Raw genomic sequence first — 20,732 nt, forward strand, 5'->3', positions numbered from 1 at the left:
CCAACAGCTCTCCTCTCTTACAATGATATATTTGAAATAAATTATGAATAATTACCGACTATTTAGATTTAAACGTTCTGGAAGTTGGCGGGGCCTGCCCTGTTTTATGATTACTTGGACTGGTGCAACTATAATATAAATAACGGTGGCAAACTTGTCCCATTAATATTTTGTCTAACTAACAAGTAAATAACAAACACTGTCCGCGAACTTCAATATTAGCATTATAATAAATTCAGCTTATTTACAATTATAGATTTAATATTATCACAATAATAATATTAATATACAGATTAATATAATTGAAATGGAAAATAAAATTGTCAGCTATTTCCTTTCTCAAGCTAGATATTCTTAATTCTCTAGCCATATCTTACGTTTCTGGGTAACTATAGGGTAGAAGTAAGGTTACAATCATTTTATTGGTTTGTAAAGCTTCGACGGATTGAATGACTGAGGCATGTAGTCGATTAAGACATGGCCTCATTTTGATTTGTAGATCAGTACACAGTAAGTTGCCACAGCTGACTGTATCTTCACTTTTGTTACTGCCTTTTCAGTGAATGGTTTCCAAGTTGGTAGAACCCCGAATAGCGGACTTGGTTGGATATCAGCCTGTAAATTAGGACAGTTTGTCGTCTCAGTGTACATGAAATTTCTGTTCACTTATTCTTATTTGGTTTTGTTCGCCATCGCGGACACCTAAAGTGGAAGTAACACTTCTTCTATGGTACCCCAAAGTTTGTGGTCACTAATACCCTAAGAAATTAGGGTTAACATTCACTGAGTTTTAAAGGTAAACTTCGGTATTTATACTGTTATGATTTCGATGAATTACGTCCTTAATTTATAAAATGATAAACTAGAGACTTTTTAAGAATGATTACATTGAGAAATTTAGGTCTGTGGGTTGAAAATCTGTTCTAGAGATTACATATTTGCTTGGTAATCATTTACAATGACAAAAACTTCTTGGGCGATGAATTGAACTTTTTTAAAGAAATAATTTTACAGCTGGGCAATTCGACCGCGCTGAGCAACCATTCATACTTGAGCGTTTTATAGAAATTAAGTATTTTGTTCATCATTCTTTTAATTAGGTCACTTTCTATCGCGTAAATGATTTAATGTTGGTACGATAATGCTACATGTAAAAAGACGCAATATATGAAGACAACAAGGAGTGAAGCGAGAATCCTGAACATATAGTACGTCAGTTTGAAACAGCGGTGGCAAGTATTGGTTGAACCAGGTGGACGAGTTCCACCTAATCTGAAAAGAAAGGACGGCGTGGCCTGTTTCAGACTGCTCACGGGTCATGATTATTTGCAGGCCCATCTATATAGCATTGGGTTGGCGGCGGACCCGACCTGCACTCTGTGTGGAAGAAAGGACATGTCCTCCGAACACCTTGACGTGAGTCCTTCTATCGAAGACATAATCCTATTTTATCGGACGATATCTACAACAAAAAAAGACATTTGTGTACTGGGAAACCCGACGTGGGATGGCAGAACTGCCGCAACTTACGGCGTAGATAAAAAAAAAAAGATTGAAACACTCACGGCTCAAAGAAACGAAATAGGTGAGATGTTTTCTAAGGTACTCAGATTTTTAGTTATTAGTAAATAATAGCAAACAGCCATTGAACTAATTGGAAACGAAATAATTAAATAAAATGAGAAAATATACGGTCAGTGGTTAGAGCACTGGGCTTCCTCGCGGAGAACCTGGGTATCAGCCCTTAGGGTTTTTTTTCTTTATTAGAGAAGCCTCCAACAGGACACTAACATTGGTGGTGGATTGTGGTGTCTTTAACCAGTTAAGAGTGTATGACGTGTATACACGTCAAAAGAAATCTCTATTATCTCTCGACGTGTATAGGGTGAAGGGACCAGTAATTGACTGGGCACCAGTAATTGACATACCAGAAATAAACTGGTATTATAAGGGATATGAGCCGTTTTTAGTGGTGATTCTTTCAATTTCGTTATTGAGAAGCCTTTAGGCAGCAGTTCCAGAAAAATATTAATTATTGGAAGGTTCCTTGGTATCAGTGGAAAGTTATTTGTGTTAAAAGTTCAAAATCAAGGAAAAAACAAGCCGTTGCTAAGGTGGATTGATAAGAAAATAATTTTTCTTTTTTCTTATTTTTCGTTTATTTGTTCATATATTCGTGTGGTTATCGATGTTCTGTTATAATTAGTATTACTTGTAGATTTCATTTATGTAGTTTTTTTTTTAATTATAAGAAGCATTGAGGATTAAAATGGGGCTGTCAATCACTGGTCCTTGAAACGGCAATCTGCCCAGTAATTGACATGTATGTCAATTACTAGTCCTACAGCTTTTTTGTTTGAGACCAGTGATTGACTTCCAGGGAAAATGATAAGATAGGTTGATAAATTTTATTATAATTAAAAATTCAATACATTGTAAAATAAAATCATTGATAAAAATCGGCAACATAAAATAAATAGTAAAACTTCCAACAAAATATGTTTAAATTAATAAATTAGCAAATGTACGCCTTATTTCAAGAGGGCATGCAGAATGATTATTCTGTACAGAACAACAATGTATGAACAACAAACTGGAATAGTCGAGATCGCCGAACAGTTTCACGAGGCCATCGTGACTGATAAAAACGACGCCCACTTATCGGAGTTTGAAAATCTCTTATTCTCCCTCAGTTTTGGGTCCTTGCCACATGCCAAAGAAGAAAGGGAGGAAATGGCTGAACCATAGAATTCCATCAAATAAAACGGCCAGGGGAAAAATGAAGCTCCCTCAAGAGAAGTACCAGGTGCGAAATTAAACATAAGTGGAGAAGTTGGTGACTTAGTGATGTTACACATTTCTTACTTTTTAATCTAGTTTTTTTTTCATTGATGTTTCATTTATTTATTACTGTTGTAAGTGCGAATGCTTACAACCTGAGGCGGGACGCAATGAACGTGCACAGTGTATTTATACATGAGCCCAAGAGGTAACTCAGTAATAATAAACAACCAAATACTGTTTAGATGCAGAAAATAAGAATGAATTACATTCAGATAGTTTGGTTTCGAAGCAAATGACACTGGCAGCACAGATTGTGGAAAATATTAGCGAAGCGCTCCAAAAGAAGGGAAGCGTAGGAGAAATTTTGTTCACTAGAAAGCACCAACAACTCGAACCCAAGGACGCGTAGATGCCATCAGTAGCAACGTTATAGGCGGAATGGATAAAACAAGGATGTGACCACATAGTCTAATCGGAAGTAGAGAGTTTGGTAAAGTGAGAACCAAAAAAAAAAAAATCCCAAAAAGAGGTTTAGGTAACAAAATATTTAGCGGAAACTTGAAAGGATAAGAGAGCGGAAGAGTTGAGAGAAAGAGATAAAAGCGAGCCGACAGACATTGTGTACGATCTAACAAGTATGTTAGCTAATATCTCCTTGGTACTATTGAAAGTAAGGGCTGTTATTCAAATTACCTGTCTTGGCTTGGGGACTTAATTAAAACTGTCCAGTAGGACAGTTGTGTAAGGGTTGGTCGTCAAAAACTGTATAAAATAGCGTAATGTTGAAAAATATTAGATTATTTAGGTTTGCCTATTTAAAAACTGATTGTAATTAATTATGAATAAGACCGATTTTTGTTATAAACCCAATTGAAAAAGTGATTTAAGTGATTTATTTAGATTTAAAAGTGATTTTGAATGCATATCTTATGTCGTTTCATGAATATATTTGTATGTCAATTACTGGTCCCACCCCATGTCAAACACTGGTTCCACCGAAAATTCGGTATGTCAATTACTGGGTCATTGACATACTTCCAAAAAAAATCATATTTGGTTGACATAAAGATCGAATTTACTGCTTTTAAAATATTAATAAAATAACCCTTAGATTTTCTCTTCCTAGGAGCTTCTTACAGCTCACTGTCCGGTGATGGACAGTGTTGTCTGTAACGAGAGAACACTGTCCGGAGGCCGGCAGTGCACTGGAAAAAGCTCCGGGCGCTAATGACCTTAGCTGTTGATGCGCCAAAAAAAAAAAAAAAAAAAAAAAAAAAAAAAAAAAAAAAAAAAAAAAAAAAAAAAAAAAAAAAAAAAATAAAATAAAATACATCCTACTGGAGCGGTACAATTTTACAACCTACACCTGGAGCCAAAATAACGGAAGTTATTCTACCTTAAACTCGAATTTTTTCTTAAGCAGTCAATTACTGGTCCCTTCACCCTACTCGTTGAGAAAAATATAAAATTGCCATTAACTATAAAAACTAGAAATTTTAATAAAATACAATAAGAATATTATTTGGTGGGATGTTTCCTTTATCTTACCAATAGAAATGCCATGTACAGTCGACTCTCGATAATTCAAAACTCGATAATTCGAACTCTACAGCTGCTAACTTCGGTAAATCGAAAAAATGCAGTGTATTTAGATACGCTCGATAATTCGAAATCCTTTTCTTAACAACAGGGGGAGAGAAGACTCTATAATTCGAACGAGGCCGCTTCCCTTCTTTATAATTCGAATTTTCCCTAGTAATGTTTACTTCTCATTTTCCGCTTATTGTTCATTTCCTGCGTAATGTTTCCCTCCTTTCAGCCCAGTTTAACTTTCCAATTCTCTTTCTTAGTTTGTCACGATGGGAAGTTCGCCTCCCTTACTGTGTCCCACAAAGAAAACAGTATCGCGGCCGTGGAAAGTGGTTCGAAAAAAGAAGACATCGCCAAAACTTTCAATATTCCACCATCAACGCTTTCTAGAATTCTAAGTCACTGACTAAGTCAAGCCATATTGAAACAAAAAACTGTTCTTCATTTTTTTAATTAGGTACATATGTATATTATTATTTATTGAAATGTTAATACATATGTAATTTTTTTGTTCTTTTTGTCGTTTTCATTATTTTTACTTTTTTACTTGAGGCTGTATATATCTAAAACTTAGGTAAGCTCATACGTATTTTCAATATACGTATGTACTTACATATATACATAATTAAAACTCTTAACAATTCGAATTTTTTTCCCCTTCTTGATAATTCAAACTTCTTGATAATTCGAAGTCTCGATAATTCGAATTTTTCTTGTAGTCCCTTGGATTTCGATTTATCCAGAGTCGACTGTATTTTATACGGAGGTGAGTGGAGGGAGTCAGCCAAATGATAAGTGGTTGGTACATGTTTGGTCTCCGCATTAGAGTTTGGGAATTAGGCTCACAAATAGAAGCTCTCAACCCTTGTGCAATGCCGTTTTTACCTTAGATAGAAATTCAGACCTCAGTACGAGCATGATTTCATTTTGCACAGAATTCAAAGCTCTTTTCTTCCTTGTAAAAGCTCTTGCGTCCCTAGTTAACTAGGCAATGTATACGTAAAGCGGTGCAAGATTTTGAAATGCACAGAATGTTCTATAATTTCAAGTCCCAGAGATTGCAGAAAAAGTGCTCGTAGTGTATATTAAGACGTTGTAAACTTTTGGTTGTTTTGCCCTGCGTTCGACGTGTATACACGTTATTGACTGATTTTAATTCCGCACACTGTGGAGGGTATATAAAACTGAATTCCGCGCTTAACTGGTAGGACGAAGGGATCACTGCCTGGAAGTCGGTTTTTGGCAATGAAAAAGGCTCCAGATTCCTAAAGTTCTTACAGGCATCTTAAAATTGTAAAAAATAAAATAATTAAAAGGAATCCGAGTAGTTAATGAAAGAGAAAAAACAAACTAAAAGCACTTCTAATTAAGACTTACCTCGTCTAATCGCAGCAAGGCCATAAATCGGGACATTAAGTAGAACGAAAAGTAATTATTATATTTCAGAAAAAGTAATGCATAAGAGGAAAGCAGAAAGACCGCCCAGGTAGATACATCTTCAGGGCAGAACATATTAATGTTATGTGTGCTCCTATTGGCACATATTGAGTTTCTTTAACACTATTTACTATGTAAAGGACACTGACCTCAATAACGGGGCGTCGGGTGCATTAGGTCCTGGCATTCCACTTCCCACAGGCTCAAACCATTTTACTCTTCCTTTCAAATATTACGATAAATTTTTTATTTGTTTTTTTTAAATGCCGCGATTAAACTTCTATTTTTATAGGCCACATCCTTTACGGAATGTTGAATTAAAGTTTTTCAAAAACTGAAAGGTTCATTTTGCTAGGACATTTTCAATAACTACTACATTGAAACTAATTTAATAAACCGTAGCCAACTATTTCGGTAATCAAGTTTAAAAAAATGAAAATAACTTCAAAGATAATTAATAAAAAACAAAATAATTATCAAAATAACATTTTTCATTTATTTTAATGTTATGTCGACTTAGTAATGTTCATTTCCACTATGAACAAGGGTATTTAGCACATTTTTTTATTTTTTATTTATTTTTTTACTTAAATTATTAGATCTTATTTTTATACATAATATCTAAACGTATTTTACATAAAAATTATTCAAATTTTGTTTTGGCGTGACTTAGCTTCAGTTGTGGTTAAGAAATGGGCAAGAACAGTCCAATAAATAAATTATACGAATTTTGCTTTTTGACACATTTGGGCTCAAAAAATTGCCTTCCCAAAATTGGATATCTATTTCTTAAGCTAGATATTTAGTAATTTGAGACGAAAAATGTTTCGTCTTCGAGGTGGAGGTGGCACACTTGAACAAGGGGGCACCTTTTAACAGTTTTAATTTCTCGCCAAATATTTAAAACATTTATGATTGGTAATTTTCTCCGTATTTTGCGGTGGGCCTGTTGTATAACTGACACGAGTTTCCCTTTGTTTTCATTGTTTGTAAAGTCAGAATTGAGGAATATTATATTTTGTAAGGTGGAAGTAAAATTTTGTTGCAGCTTTGGAAGTGTACGAGGGTCGTTTGAAAAGTCCGTGCAAAGTCAGAGAGATAGCACTACTGGCGCGTATCGAGGTTATGTTTAGTTAGTAGCATCTCTTGGAAGAACACACACCAAGTTTCAGCCAGATCGGTCTATTTCTTTGTGTTTGGCATTCGTTTGAACCGAGGAAGTCAAGTGATTTTCAAAAAATGGACGAAAAAGAATTTCGTGTGTTGATTAAACACTACTTTATGAAAGGCAAAACGCCTCAGGAGACTAAAGAAAAGCTCGATAAACATTATGGTGACTCTGCACCTTCGATTAGAACAGTTTATAAGTGGTTTCAAAATTTTCGGAGTGGCCATATGGGCACAAGTGACAATGAACGTTCTGGACGCCCTGTTGAGGTTACTACTCCAGAAATCATTGATAAAATCCATGATATGGTGATGGATGACAGAAGAGTGAAGGTGCGTGAGATTGCTAGTGCTGTGGGCATCTCGAATGAACAGGTACATAATATTTTGCATCAACATTTGGACATGACAAAGCTATCCGCAAGATGGGTGCCGCGATTGCTCACGCTTGACCAAAAACGAAATCGTGCGAAGTGTTGCAAGGACGGTTTACAGCTGTTCCAGAAAAATCCGCAGGACTTTAAGCGTCGTTTCGTCACTGTGGATGAAACGTGGATACATCACTACACTCCAGAGACCAAAGAACAATCTAAACAATGGGTTACCAAGGGTGAATCTGCGCCAAAAAAGGGCGAAGACCGTTCCTACGGCCGGAAAGATTATGGCGACTGTCTTTTGGGATTCGCAAGGAATAATCCTCATCGACTATCTGGAAAAGGGTAAAACTATTACAAGTGCATATTATTCATCGTTATTGGACCGTTTGAAAACCGAGCTGCAAGAAAAACGCCCACGATTGGCCCACAAAAAAGTCCTTTTCCATCACGACAACGCACCAGCTCACACCTCAGCAGTTGTGGTCGCAAAATTAATGGAAATAGGGTTCCAACTCGTTTCACATCCCCCCTATTCTCCAGACTTGGCTCCCTCGGACTACTATTTGTTCCCCAATATGAAGAAATGGCTGGCGGGAAAAAGATTTTATTCAAACGAGGAGGTGATTGCAGAAACGAATGGCTATTTTTCAGACTTGGACAAATCCTATTATTCGGAAGGGATCAACAAACTAGAGCAGCGTTGGACGAAGTGTATAAGCCTAAAAGGAGACTATGTTGAAAAATAAAAAAGGTTTACCCCAAAAAATTAAGTAGTTTTTATTTTTGCACGGACTTTTCAAACGACCCTCGTATTGTGAAGATTTGTAGTGGACAAGGTATGTGTATTGTTAGTCCATACTAACATTTGGAATTCGCATTTTTAAATCTAGTATTTATACAAAAGTCTATTTGCTTGCAAAAATTGTTGGATATTATATTTTCTTTTATGGAAAGAGAGGGGGCACATTTCAACATCTCAGTTAAAATGTGCCGCCCTACCGACCTGCAAGTTTGTGACTTTTTTTTGTTTAATCGCAGAGAAGGGGAAAGTGGTCCGAACCTACATTAAGGAGCGCAACAAACCGAATATTTTGTTCAAACTTCGGGTACAACATCCCTAACTGAGTCATTCTTGATTTTTGAACTAGATTTCAGTGGTTTAAAAGAGAAAGTAATGTAGTAGTGAGAGAAATAACTGATAGAAGGTAGATTCAGAGTAAAGTAATATCATTTCTTTCTATTTTATATTGTGTTCATAGCTACCCCACCAGTGGGGGCAGATATTAACATTTGGCACAAAATGTTTAAATTAAAAAATATAGATATGTATGTAAAGTACCAACTGTTTATTGATTTAGATCTGTTAAGAAGACTTGAAGGTTGTAGAAAACAAAATAAAAAGGTTCAATAATACAATTCTGGGCACTCTGTAACAGAAAATGTAAATTCTGTTCAAATGAGACCCCCTCTCCAATACTGATTTCGTGATAGTTTAAATTAATAAACTAATCAGTTACTGCAACCATTTGATAATAATAAGTTACCTTAGCAGTAAAGGTGTGAAAACAACGTTCACCTAATCTTTCTTATTTCCTGCAAATTATACACTTACATAGGATATATCCTTTTATATATAGATCCATATATAAGTTGCTAAAAATATCAGCTTAATAACAACGTACATTCAAGATATCGAAATGTTCGCGCTTCATTGATCTGTGGAGATCTATTATCTTTATAAACATTACCCTAATATTTGTAATCGCCCATTTATCGTGTAAGGTTTCCACTTACTTCCTCCTACGATCGATTAAATATGGTTGATTACAAGTTTTCGGACTCAGTGAAGCAGAACAAAACCTCTCTTTATATTATCTAGAATATAATAGTTGAACCAAAATTATGTAGGATACTAAGCAGTGATTTATTAAAGAGTAATGCATTTTATAGAAATATATACTTATATTCCAGTTATCAAACTGAATGAGTGTTTCTAAATATTTGATTCTCAGTTATAATAATGTGTGGACAGTTAAAAATCCGTAGTGGACCCTTACAGGATGTTTCTATGATTCCCTCAGTTTTAACCAATTCATTCCCATCAAACTCGAAATTAGAGATCATAATTGACTCTAATCTCATTATTCAGTTTGTGAAGCCTACCCCCTCTCATTCGCAACCCAATTCTACTTCAAAGCGAAATATCCTAGAAAAATTATTCTAAAGAAAATTTAGGTGAAAAGATCCAGGTAAATGTAGATACGAAATCTGAAGTTAATTGTAAAATTCTCTAAGTTAAACTGCAATATTACACTTCGCGATATCGTTCGAACTCGGATCTTTAAAGGGTAGCCTGACGAACTAATGGAATCAACCGTAGCCAACTATTTAGGAAATAATGTAAAAAGAAATGAAAATAACTTCAAAGGTAATTAATAAAAAACAAATTAATTATCAAAATAACATTTTTCATTTATTTTAATGTTATGTCGACTTAGCAATGTTCGTTTCCACTATGAACAAGGCTATTTTTCACATCAGTATTTCTATATTTTGTATTTTTTTTTTTTAACCTAAATTCTTAGAGCTTATATTTATATATCTAAACGTATTTTACATAAAAATCTTACAAAACATTTTTTGGCGTGACTTAGCATCAGCTGTGGTTAAGAAATGGGCAAGAACGGATTGGATTCCCGGGAGATCCTGGGTTCGAATCCAGCAGCTTGCCCTTTAGATTTCCTCTTCCTAGGAGCTTCTTACAGCCCACTGACCATATTGTGTATTCGTATAATATGTTTCTTCGTATTATTAATTAAGATACCTCGATTTTTGTACGAATGCAATGGAATATCGCCTAGTAACGATAAGCGCTTGCTTATCGCTTTCTTATTTAATAAATAATCTCATACATTCCCACTCACCACAATAGCTTTTAGGCAAAACGGAAACAGGTTTCAAAGAAAATTCCTGAATCCTGACCTGCTACGAAATCCACCCCGATAAGATTAAACCTTTCTAAACAAAATCTCCAATAGAATTTAGAAATAGCTTGCTGCAGCAGCGAATAACTGTTCACAGTAGTTAAGAAAGGTTCTCTTTTAATAATACGGCTCGTCGAACGTTAAAAAAAACATTATTACCTTGATGCAAGCTCATTATTAAGCTTAAAAAGTGTGCTAAGTCATATCTGGTCCTTACAATTTACCTCTATCAAAGAATAAAGCGAAATTGGAAAAGTGTTGTAGATTTAAGAGATGCTTATTGGATATTAAATAAATTAAAATTTAATAATATAAGATGGATATTTAAAAGATGGAGTTGTTAATATGATGATAGTTAATTTTCACTTGGTGTACATGTTGTACGTGATGCTTAACAATCAAGTGGGAGAACGTGACTGACGTAATGTGCAGCCCTCCAAATTGCCAGAACAAATTACACCCAATCAGGGCAAGATATATCTTAACTTCAAATAGTGGAAAGGAAATTAACTGCAATCACATTGCAAAATGATCGATTCTTAGAAATATAATGATGGTATTCGTATAATATTGAGTGTGTGTATGTTATAGAGAGATGCTGGTATGCAGGTAGTTGCAGTCGGATGTTTTGAATGGCAATGCGCATATATTATAGAATAAATTATTAATGGCTTGTAACACTCAAGGATACACTGAACCTGAACTGAACAAAATAGAAATGTCCTTCATAAATATCTATATCAACACACGATAATTCATTCTTCAGTATTATATCCTGTATTCAGTAAGTTTCCCATTGCGAACGGCTCCAATCAATACACTTTTATTTATTATCTGTATTTCATCAAAAAGTTTCTTGCGAGTATTGAGGTTATAATTTGGTTATTCAATTTTCATCGAAGATAATTTAAGAAATCATCTCAAGGTTTTATTAGAGCTAGACTTCAAAATTAAAAACAAAATAATTTTTTTTAGCAAAAGGTAATGCAATTAATCTCAAACCCTCTTACTATTTAAATTTGACACAGTACTTTTACTTCCAGAACGAATACTACGAATTGCAGTTAGGCTATGTGATGCATGATGTGCTTTAGAAGTCACTTAGTTTGGTACGAGCAGGTAAATTATTTAATAAAATTTAATTATAAGCTAAGAAATAAAAAAAATTAAAAATTTAATTAAGTAAAATACAAATTTTGAAGATATCATCCAAGTGAAAATGAAGAGTTTGGGGGCGTGGTCTCAATGAACTTTTGCTTTTTATTTTTCACTTTCATGTTATACCTCTAATTTATTACAGCGATTTAAGCAGATTAGAAGTTGTATCTTTTGAACGTCCGTATACTATTTCTTAATAATGTGAGCAAATGGCCAAAAAAGGAATCCACAAATCGTGGGATGAATTGGTTATATTTACAAAAAAAAATCAGAAAAAAATGATAACCTTGCAGAGTGATAATTGATATTTCTCACGATGTAAATCTCTCATTTCTATCGCATTCACTCACCAAATATGAAGGGTTTATTAACTCAGAATCAAGATTAACGACCTTTTTTCTTGTTTTTAACGTTAAATAGATATTACACTAGGCGTTTATTGGCAAAACAGGCTTCATTATTTTTACAGATTTAATACGTGACGAAAATAAGAATTTACATAAAAGCAACAATATCTGGTTAGGTAAATTTCGTAGCTATTTATGTGAAACATAAGTTGGGTACGAATAAAGGGAACAAACAGTTGAAACAGAAGGGTATATCAGTGGGTTTTATTAAACCCAACACCTTTTACGTGAATCCATGTGATTGATTGAAGATAGTTTTTTTACTTAATTAAGTCTTGAGCAACCACTTGATCAGATACCATTCAATTTTTTTTTGTAAAACCTTCAATAAAATTTATAATGAAATCTGCCAAACAAAAACCTATATTAGTTTAAAATGTGGAAATTGGCATGCTCTATTACTAACGCCAAAAGAATATGAAAGAATATGCTTTGGCAGTGGAATGAAAAAAGAATTAAAGCAACAACGGAGATACTTTACAGCTTGCTGCCTAGAAGACTGTCTCTTCCAAGGCAGTAGCCTAGAAGGTTATAGTCTAGAAACTAATGCAAACATATGAGACGTTATGTACTTACCCGTATGTATCCGTTGATGTGCCTTGAGATGAGAACTTTTCGTATACACTTTATTACAGCCTGAAAAATTAAAATTATTAATAATTATTTGAGCGATTGATGCCGTTAAATAAAATAAACTACAACTTTTGTTTTATGGAATTATAATTTTTTGTACTATATTTAAAGTTCAATTGGAGCTTTATAAATATGGATACATTGTTACATTGTGTTGGAAAGGTTTAAGCCATTCCACTGCCACGAAAAAGACGTAGCACCCTCAGGAGTTGGGACACTTGTTCGTGTGTTTCTTGATCAGAAGCTCATGGAGCTAGTTAAACCCCAATTAAATATTTCCACCGAGTAACTTAGTATTCCCAGGATGTATTACCGAGGGAGTGTTAGTGTATTGCTGGAAGTATCCGGTGGTAGAGGCTCAGTACGTGAAGGCACGACCTGGCGACGTAGGAAGAATAGAGAGCTATATGATCTACTGAAGGAACCCCCAGTAGTAGCCTGGATTAAATTAAACCGGCTGAGATGGACAGGCCATGTGGCGAGGCTGAGTGCCGATGAGATTCCCTCCAAACTGCTGCGCGGGACCCCGGATAGGAGACGGAGGGTAGGTAGACCTAGACTGCGATGGAATGATGGCGTTGCCCAGGACGCGAGGAATATCCTCGGACTGCGTAACTGGATGGCGGCCGCTAGAGATAGAGACGACTGGCGGAAGCATATTGAGGAGGCCAAGACCCACATCACTGGGTTGTAGAGCCAAGAAAGAAGAAGAAGAAGAAGAAGAAGATCCGGTGGTAGTGAGACCCTCAGAATGTCATGATCGCGTCCCCAAGTGACCACTCCACTTATCCCCCTGGATTAAATAGATCCTAATTCAGTTTTTTCCTCAAAGAATTTTCTCGAAATGTATAACTTGGACAGAAAAATATAGTTGGTTTCAATATAACAATAAAGTGACATTGTTAAAGGATCCACTAAAAGATGTATCTTGAAGAAATGTAGAACCGTAGCGATATTGTCCAATTTGAAATGGAAACCTTTTCGACTATCTAGAACCCAAACTTTTTATACAGGGGGGGCAGTTCATAGTGCTGCACGAGACCGAGACGAGGCGAGACTTTATGCAGTCTCGATCTCGGCCTCGGTCGCTCAAGTCTCGGTCTCGGTCTCGGTCTCGTCGAGATATCTCGGTCTCGGTCTCGGTTTTTTGAATTTTTGTTTAAGTATTAAAAGCGGTTTGCTATTAATAATCTTTTCAAAAAATGTTATTATTTTCTAATAATTATTTTAATTTATACATTGGTAATGAAAATGTGTGTAAAAGAAGACAACTACTTACACTTCAATGCATCATATATTACTATTACTGTTATATATCTTTATATAATTTCAAAAAGATGTTAAAAACGCGCCAAATGAAACACCCAAATAACATATCTGCCTGCTATAACAAGTCGATTCGTGAAATAAAAAATACACCTCCCAACAAACTTCCCGCTCCATTAGTTATGGCTGTTGGTGAAGATAAAGAATCTGATGATTCACCTTTTGACGACGACAACGACTGCATCAATATTTTTGCACCATTTGCTCAAAAATCAGCAAATATCACCGAAGCATGGAAGACAGAAATAATTAATTACACCAAATTAGACCAAGCACCAGTAGACGTTGACATTTTAGAATGGTGGAAAACACTTGAGAATTCCTTCAAAAATTTGTCTAGAATGGCAAAAGATATTTTTAGTATCTGTGCAACTTCAGTGCAATCGGAAAGATTATTTTCGCAAGCTGCGATGATAATGACCAAAAGAAGATCTTCTCTAACTTCTGACTCAGTAAAAGCTCTTTTATGTATCAATGCTTGGGCAAAGTGTATCTTTAAAACGAAAATTTGTGGCAATATTTTTTAGGTGCATAGATAGTCTTTTTTTCAAATTCACTAATTCCCAAATTCTAAAATATAATTCAAATAATATCAAAGTTCAAAGTATTAGATTATTAATAGCGAAATTTATGAAATTGAATGAATGAATGATATGAATAGTGAAATTTAGCGAATTTATGTAAAAATTATATAATTCGAAGGGGGCCGCCACGGTAGCCGAGCGGTGCGAGACCTGCGAAGCTAATGTGTATTGTGGTACTGGGTTCGATTCCCGGTCTTAGGCCTTGGATTTTATTTAATGGTTAATATGAGAAATTTACAGTAAAGTATGTTTGCTAGTCGCCTCCGTCCGCGACTCTTAATTGGTAGTTGGACGTAAAGCCCGCCTGAAAAAATAGGCAATTACTTTACTTTACTTATGTAATTCGAAGTCAAATAGATGTAGTAATATTGAACATATATAATAAAATCGTATCTTATAATAATTAATTCAATACCCGTAATGATTATTTATTAATAAAGAACACAATTTTATAATTTTGTAGTTAAAAATTAATATTTGAAAAACCGAGACGAGACCGAGATTTCTCGACGAGATATATATCATGTCTCGATCTCGGTCTCGGTCTCGGTTGCTCAAGTCTCGTCTCGGTCTCGGTACCGAGACCGAGACCGAGACCGAGATTTGTCTCGTTTCTCGTGCAGCACTAGCAGTTCACTGTCCCTCAGACCTTTGGAGGGCCAGAATATTAAAAAAAAAAATTTAATGTACAAAAAAAAACAGAACAAATAAAATATTTAAAATAAAGAACAAGTAAATTTAAATCACCAAACTGCCCAGTATTTCTGTGGGAATTATGGACCTGCTTTTAGCTAATGAGATGGTCAATGTACGGTTTAGTTATAATGCTTTGCCTTTCTTCCTACTTCTGCTGTTATTCTGCACTGCTTTCGGAGCCGTGACGCGTGCGTCCCGCTTCACCGGAAGAAGTACTGTACATGAGCGACCGCCACATATAGTCTTCCTCCTCATTGACCACCAATGAAAGAGATGCCCCTTCCGGAAAGTGCGGCGAGGGCCGGATAAATGTCCTCAGAGGGCCACATGTGGCTCGCCGGCTGTAGTTTGGGGATCCCCTGATCTAGAAAGTGACATAAAACTCGAAAAAGTGGCCTTCCAGAACACAATATCCAGCTGGGATTTCAGACAAATAATTTTGGCTACTTTACAGCTGTGGATATCATATGGTTGCTAATACCATTTAATACACGGCACCTTTTTTTGGAGGGACAGCTCTCCACTTTGTACAGAAGACTTTAAAACATGGAAATCCCGTGGAAATTCAAAATCGAAAAGTACGATGGCAGCACTCCCTGTTGCGGGTGAAAGGAAGTAATAAGCATTCTAAATGACATGATTCCTACTTAAAGTAAACAATACTAGCACTACAAAGACCACCACGAAGCGTAAATTCATTGGCAATCTTCATTTTACCCGCAGTAATTCCAAGGGTGATGTCTTAATAACAAATAAAGTACCTGGATTATTGCCTTCAACTGACCAGATGTCAACTTATTACTAAGCAACTATGGTATGTAAATTTTCTGTTAAAAACCGTGATAGAAAGACATTTAAAAAAATATAATTAACAAACCAAAGGGGAGTTATGCGTCACTACCCATGGTCTTTTACGATTATATTTGATTTTTATATTTATTTTTTAATGTCTCACACTAATTATAGGTCTAATATTAATGAATATTCAAATAAAAGACGAATGATTTTTCTGTGTGACCTAATGTGGGCGAGAGATAATTTATACCTATAAAAATTATAAATTATTATTGTTTTCTGTTTTAATAACAGATTGAGGCCATCAATTCAACAGTGAAATACAATACTCCTTACCAGACGGAAAAATTTTACGCACAATAATGATAATAGGAAACCAAAAAAATGAAAATAACGAGTAACCAAATGGAAAATGGAAACCAAATTATAAGTATATGCGCAAAATAATAAATAATAAAATGTACAAATGTCACAATAATTTTAAAATAAATCTTTATTAACTTTAATTTTGATTAAAATCAGAAGCTATAATTTAAAAAAAAAAAACAATATCTCAAAGTAAACAAAAATTAACTTAATAATCAACGCTAATAACCATTAATAACAGATTTAGACATTCAATAAAATAATGCAAGTGGCTATTTCAAATTATGTCTTTGCAAGCTATAATTTAATCGTAAAACATATGAAGCCCAGTTTCCACTGAACTTTGGATTTGAACATTAGTCAATCCAAAAATATTAACGCGGTTACGAAAATATAGACTTTTGTTTATGTTTTTTTTCTCTCATTATTAAACTTGTTCGCTTGTCAGGAAAGGGTCTCTAATTGCATGATTTAATTAGTTCAGAAAAATTACCACATGTTACTCTATCTTAACGGATAAAATACTGCCAAAAATTGTGTACGTGATAATACGTAACATAAAAATGGTTGCATAAAATATTGAGCATAAAACTTGGGAAATTCTCTCAAAGATAAACTTAGGGTATTAACATTGATTGGCCTATGAAAATCAATAAAATAAATTTAGAGGAAATCCCGAAAAAAAAAGAAAAATCAATTCAGTACTTCCGATTAACTGGTGGCTTTTTGAGTTAGGCAGGAAATATGAGTACACACACACACACTCATATAGGACCAACCAATGAAAACCTTATTTTCGTCCTTAGAAGACCTCAAGGCAGGCGATGAAACCCTCAAATAGAAAATGTGACTGATTCCAATACTCTGTTTTAGGAGCAATCAAAAAGAGCAACAAAAATGCTGCATAATGGAAATTACTCTTGACCCGATTTAGATAAAAGCTGCCAATCAATTCTCAAGGATATAGTAAGATGAAAATGTGGTCTGCAGAGGCTGAATTATGCCCTTGATTTTATTCAACTGAGTACGCATGCGTTTTTTATACTTCACATAGCTTTATTTCATCAGTTTGGTGTAGAGAATGCGTCTTCCAATCATATTTCTTTTACAGATAATACCCTGTCAACCAGCAGCAAGCCAGTCTCTTGATCCGCCACAAATAAATATATTTATAAACGAAAAAAAAAAATACTTGTTACGACGGATAAAATAAAAAATATAGAAGGATAATCGCGAAAAATTAATTTTGGCCAATTAAAAAAATTCAAACGCGAGCTAAAGTAAAAATATTTCCAATTTAGGTGGAACACAACCAGAAACACTATCTGCAGAGTTAACGCAAGATCTGATCGGTTGAACGATTAAATTGAGTCCTGTCCATATTTATTAACCAGTAGGTTAGACTTCTTTCATCGTTAAGTAGTGAATATGAAATTGATTAACAGATTAAGACTCTCAGATTACCATATTTTTATCTGATTAAAATAAGAAATTTTATAAATTTTTTGAAAGTAATACGAGCACTGTGCGGAAGCAATCTTTGTATCGAAATCTTCTTTTAATTTAGTACGTACTTTTAGAATGCTCTTAGCCGAGCGGTTAGAGGCGAGACCCGCAAACCTAATATGTACTGAGTTCGATTCCCGGTCTTAGGCCTTGGATTTTATTTAATGGTTAATAAGAGGATTTTATAGTAAAGTATGTTTACTATCCGTCTTCGTCCACCTAATTGGTAGATTGACGTAAAGCCCGCTTGAAAAATAGGCATTACTTTACTTTTTGAATGAATTTAACAATTTAAATGTTTAAATAATTGTTTTTATATTTAGTAGGGGAATCCTGAAAACTTTTTCAAAGTCAGTGGAGTAAATGAAAGGTAATATTAGATAATATTCTACTGAGACAAATCAATAATTTATGTGGTTCAGTTCAAATTTTTAAAACGTTTAGGTTAAAACCTAATTGTAGGCAAAAAAAACATTAAATTTTTACTTTTGTAGCCTTATTTTAAAGTAGATTGGAGACAAGATTCTTAATGGACTTTAGAACAACACTGACAACAAAGTAAAAAACCGTTTGGCTTTTTAACAATTGACTGCCTAAACACATTTACACATGTACCGGAAGAATGGAAACAGACGAAGCTAATTCTCTACTGCAGGTAGAAGACGGTCTAAAACAGTACGAGGAGATTGGGCGTGTATAGTTTGGGGCCATTCACAAGAAAAAAAGAGGGTCATAACCAGTCCATTCATGTCGAGTGTTCCATTCAATGGAACTGGCCAAAGAGATCTTGGGTGGTAGTAGATAAACTTAATGGACATACCGATTGTAGTAGACACTATAGTACACTATCTTACTGACCAAGTTACTTTAATGAAGTTTTGCTTAGCTTTCAGGAAACACTAGCATCTATTTCTATTGCTATCTAAGCACTGTAGGATATCCGCACCTGATTAGAATTTTGTTTTTGGCAATAACAAAGTAAAGTAACAGTATTTTGGTCCTGTTAAGTAATTGAACTGGTTGGTGCTTCAATCACTTCAAAAAAGGATTGTCAGGTATTTTTCCAAACATTGTATCGCGGCTATCAGAAGTAGATAAAGATAACTAAAATCACTTTTCAGAATAAGAACTCGCATTATCAAACTGTAATAATGCGCTCAAGTCCTACTTGGGGAGATGCTTAACCTCAAAAACGTTTACTACAATCACTACAACTTTAACTGAGGATTTTCTTTAAACTAAACGTTACTAAATAAGTTACTGTAAATACAAGCTGAGAGGAATGTATACACATTTACCCATGAGCACATGTGCAATAGTATTAAGAGAAATCTATTGTAGATTCACCAACAAAGTTATGAATATATTGACTTTTTAAGTTCTTGGTAAAAGTGCATATTCTAAAGTTGTGGTCTAACTTGAATAACGACATAATAAAAGAGCGGTTTAGGTTATAATCAAATCTCGTACTTTTTGATTAGCTTACAATTTTTTTCTGAGTAGACTTACTTAATTTAGAGTTCTTCTATTCTTTTTCGAAAACGAGATAAGTAATGAAGTTAACACACAGTTAAATCAGTTCTTTGCAAATAAAAATAATAACTTTTATTTGAGTAAATCTACAAACGTATAATCCTATTTTTTCAGGCGGGGCTTAACGTCCAACTACAAATTAGGTGTCGTGGACGGAAGCGACTAGCAAACATACTTTACTATAAACAATTTCAACAAATTCAACAAATAAAAAGTAGTCATACGCGGGATTCGAACCTGGGATCTCCCACTCACAAAGCTACGCTCTTGACTAAATCAAAGTCGTTACAGGGAGTTATTACTGCAGTGGAGAAAGCCTTTAATTTATTTTATGAAATTCTAAGTGCTCAAATAAAATAGGAATTGTAATATTTTGTCTACTCTGGGTTTGGGAAAGAAAAATATTCTGAAAGATACTTTGCACGTAGTGCGAAAATTTGACTGAAAAATAAGAAAGAACCTCGAACTGATGGAATTGTTTGGAGAACCAGACATAGTCGCCGAAATAAAGAATAGGAGATTGAGATGGTTGGGACACGTGGAGAGGATGCCTGCGGGAAGGGTGTCCCGAAAACTGTTAAAAGAAAAATCCAGGAGGTAGAAAAATTCGAGGGCGCTCTCGACTTAGATGGCTGGATGATGTGGACGAAGACCTTCGTCGGGTTGGAATAAGAAGAGGGTACCTTAAGGCTGTAGACCGCGACGAAGGGGAAAAACTTGTTGAGGAGGTCCAGGTCCTACTTTAAGGACTGTCGAACCAAATAGCAACTAAGTAAGTAAGTAATATTTTGTCTTCTTTACAATTTTGTTTATTTATTTTCAATTAAAACTTCCGAAGGTAGTTTGCAAAAGGTATTCTGCAGTGATTGTCCCCCATTTTGAACGTTTACTGTACATAGACATATACTCGTACTCCATTCACAAAAAGTTGAGGAAGTTAGCTATAGAGGATTATGGCCGAGATCAAAGAGAGAGATTTCTCTTTCTCATTGAACCTTCTTTCCTCCTTAAATTGAACGGCTGACAATCAAACAAAACTCCCAGATTCCCTGCCACTTCCAAAAATCATTTATCAGAATTACTCATTCTGGATTAATCGTGATTAGGTTAGTGAAGCAAAGAAGTACTTTTGCACACGTAATCTTAATGCACGACTGAAGGGAAATACATTTACTAGGTAGGAAGAAGCTATGCCACATCTGATATTTGGTCTAAAAATGAGTTCGAGGAATGCAACATGTGGTCAATCATGGCTGTCAAATTTTATTGATTTTACTAAGGCGCCCTCTGGAGTGATGAAATAGCAACTCATTGACAATGGAAGGAGAAGTGAAGTGCCATCCGATTGATTTACAAACCTTCCACTAAAGAGGGGTCCCTTCACCTGAA

At 34.9% G+C, this 20,732-nt stretch overlaps 1 protein-coding gene and 1 long non-coding RNA gene across 19 annotated transcripts in view; one reads left to right on the plus strand and one right to left on the minus strand.

Annotated features, from left to right (window-relative positions):
• LOC141450556 (uncharacterized) overlaps positions 1-20,732 on the minus strand; it is a 542,687-nt gene that overhangs the window by 86,985 nt on the left and 434,970 nt on the right. For all 17 annotated transcript variants that reach the window (XM_074121201.1, XM_074121189.1, XM_074121192.1 and 14 more), the window contains one exon: positions 12,481-12,540. In XM_074121201.1, coding sequence (XP_073977302.1) covers positions 12,481-12,540 — 60 coding nt within the window. The remainder of the gene's footprint in view (positions 1-12,480; positions 12,541-20,732) is intronic.
• LOC141449543 (uncharacterized) lies at positions 14,902-18,314 on the plus strand. Of its 2 annotated transcripts, none has more exons than XR_012455590.1 (4): positions 14,902-15,957; positions 16,233-16,368; positions 17,178-17,328; positions 17,416-18,314. It is a non-coding gene; the product is annotated as an uncharacterized lncRNA (long non-coding RNA). The 2 variants fall into 2 exon arrangements; XR_012455589.1 differs by having other exon boundaries at positions 14,906-15,957; positions 16,233-16,398; positions 17,416-18,311.

This window comes from Rhodnius prolixus, unplaced genomic scaffold (assembly GCF_049639745.1).
Source record: "Rhodnius prolixus isolate KJV_2025 unplaced genomic scaffold, Rpr scaffold_2, whole genome shotgun sequence".
Classification (NCBI taxonomy): Eukaryota; Metazoa; Arthropoda; class Insecta; order Hemiptera; family Reduviidae; genus Rhodnius; species Rhodnius prolixus.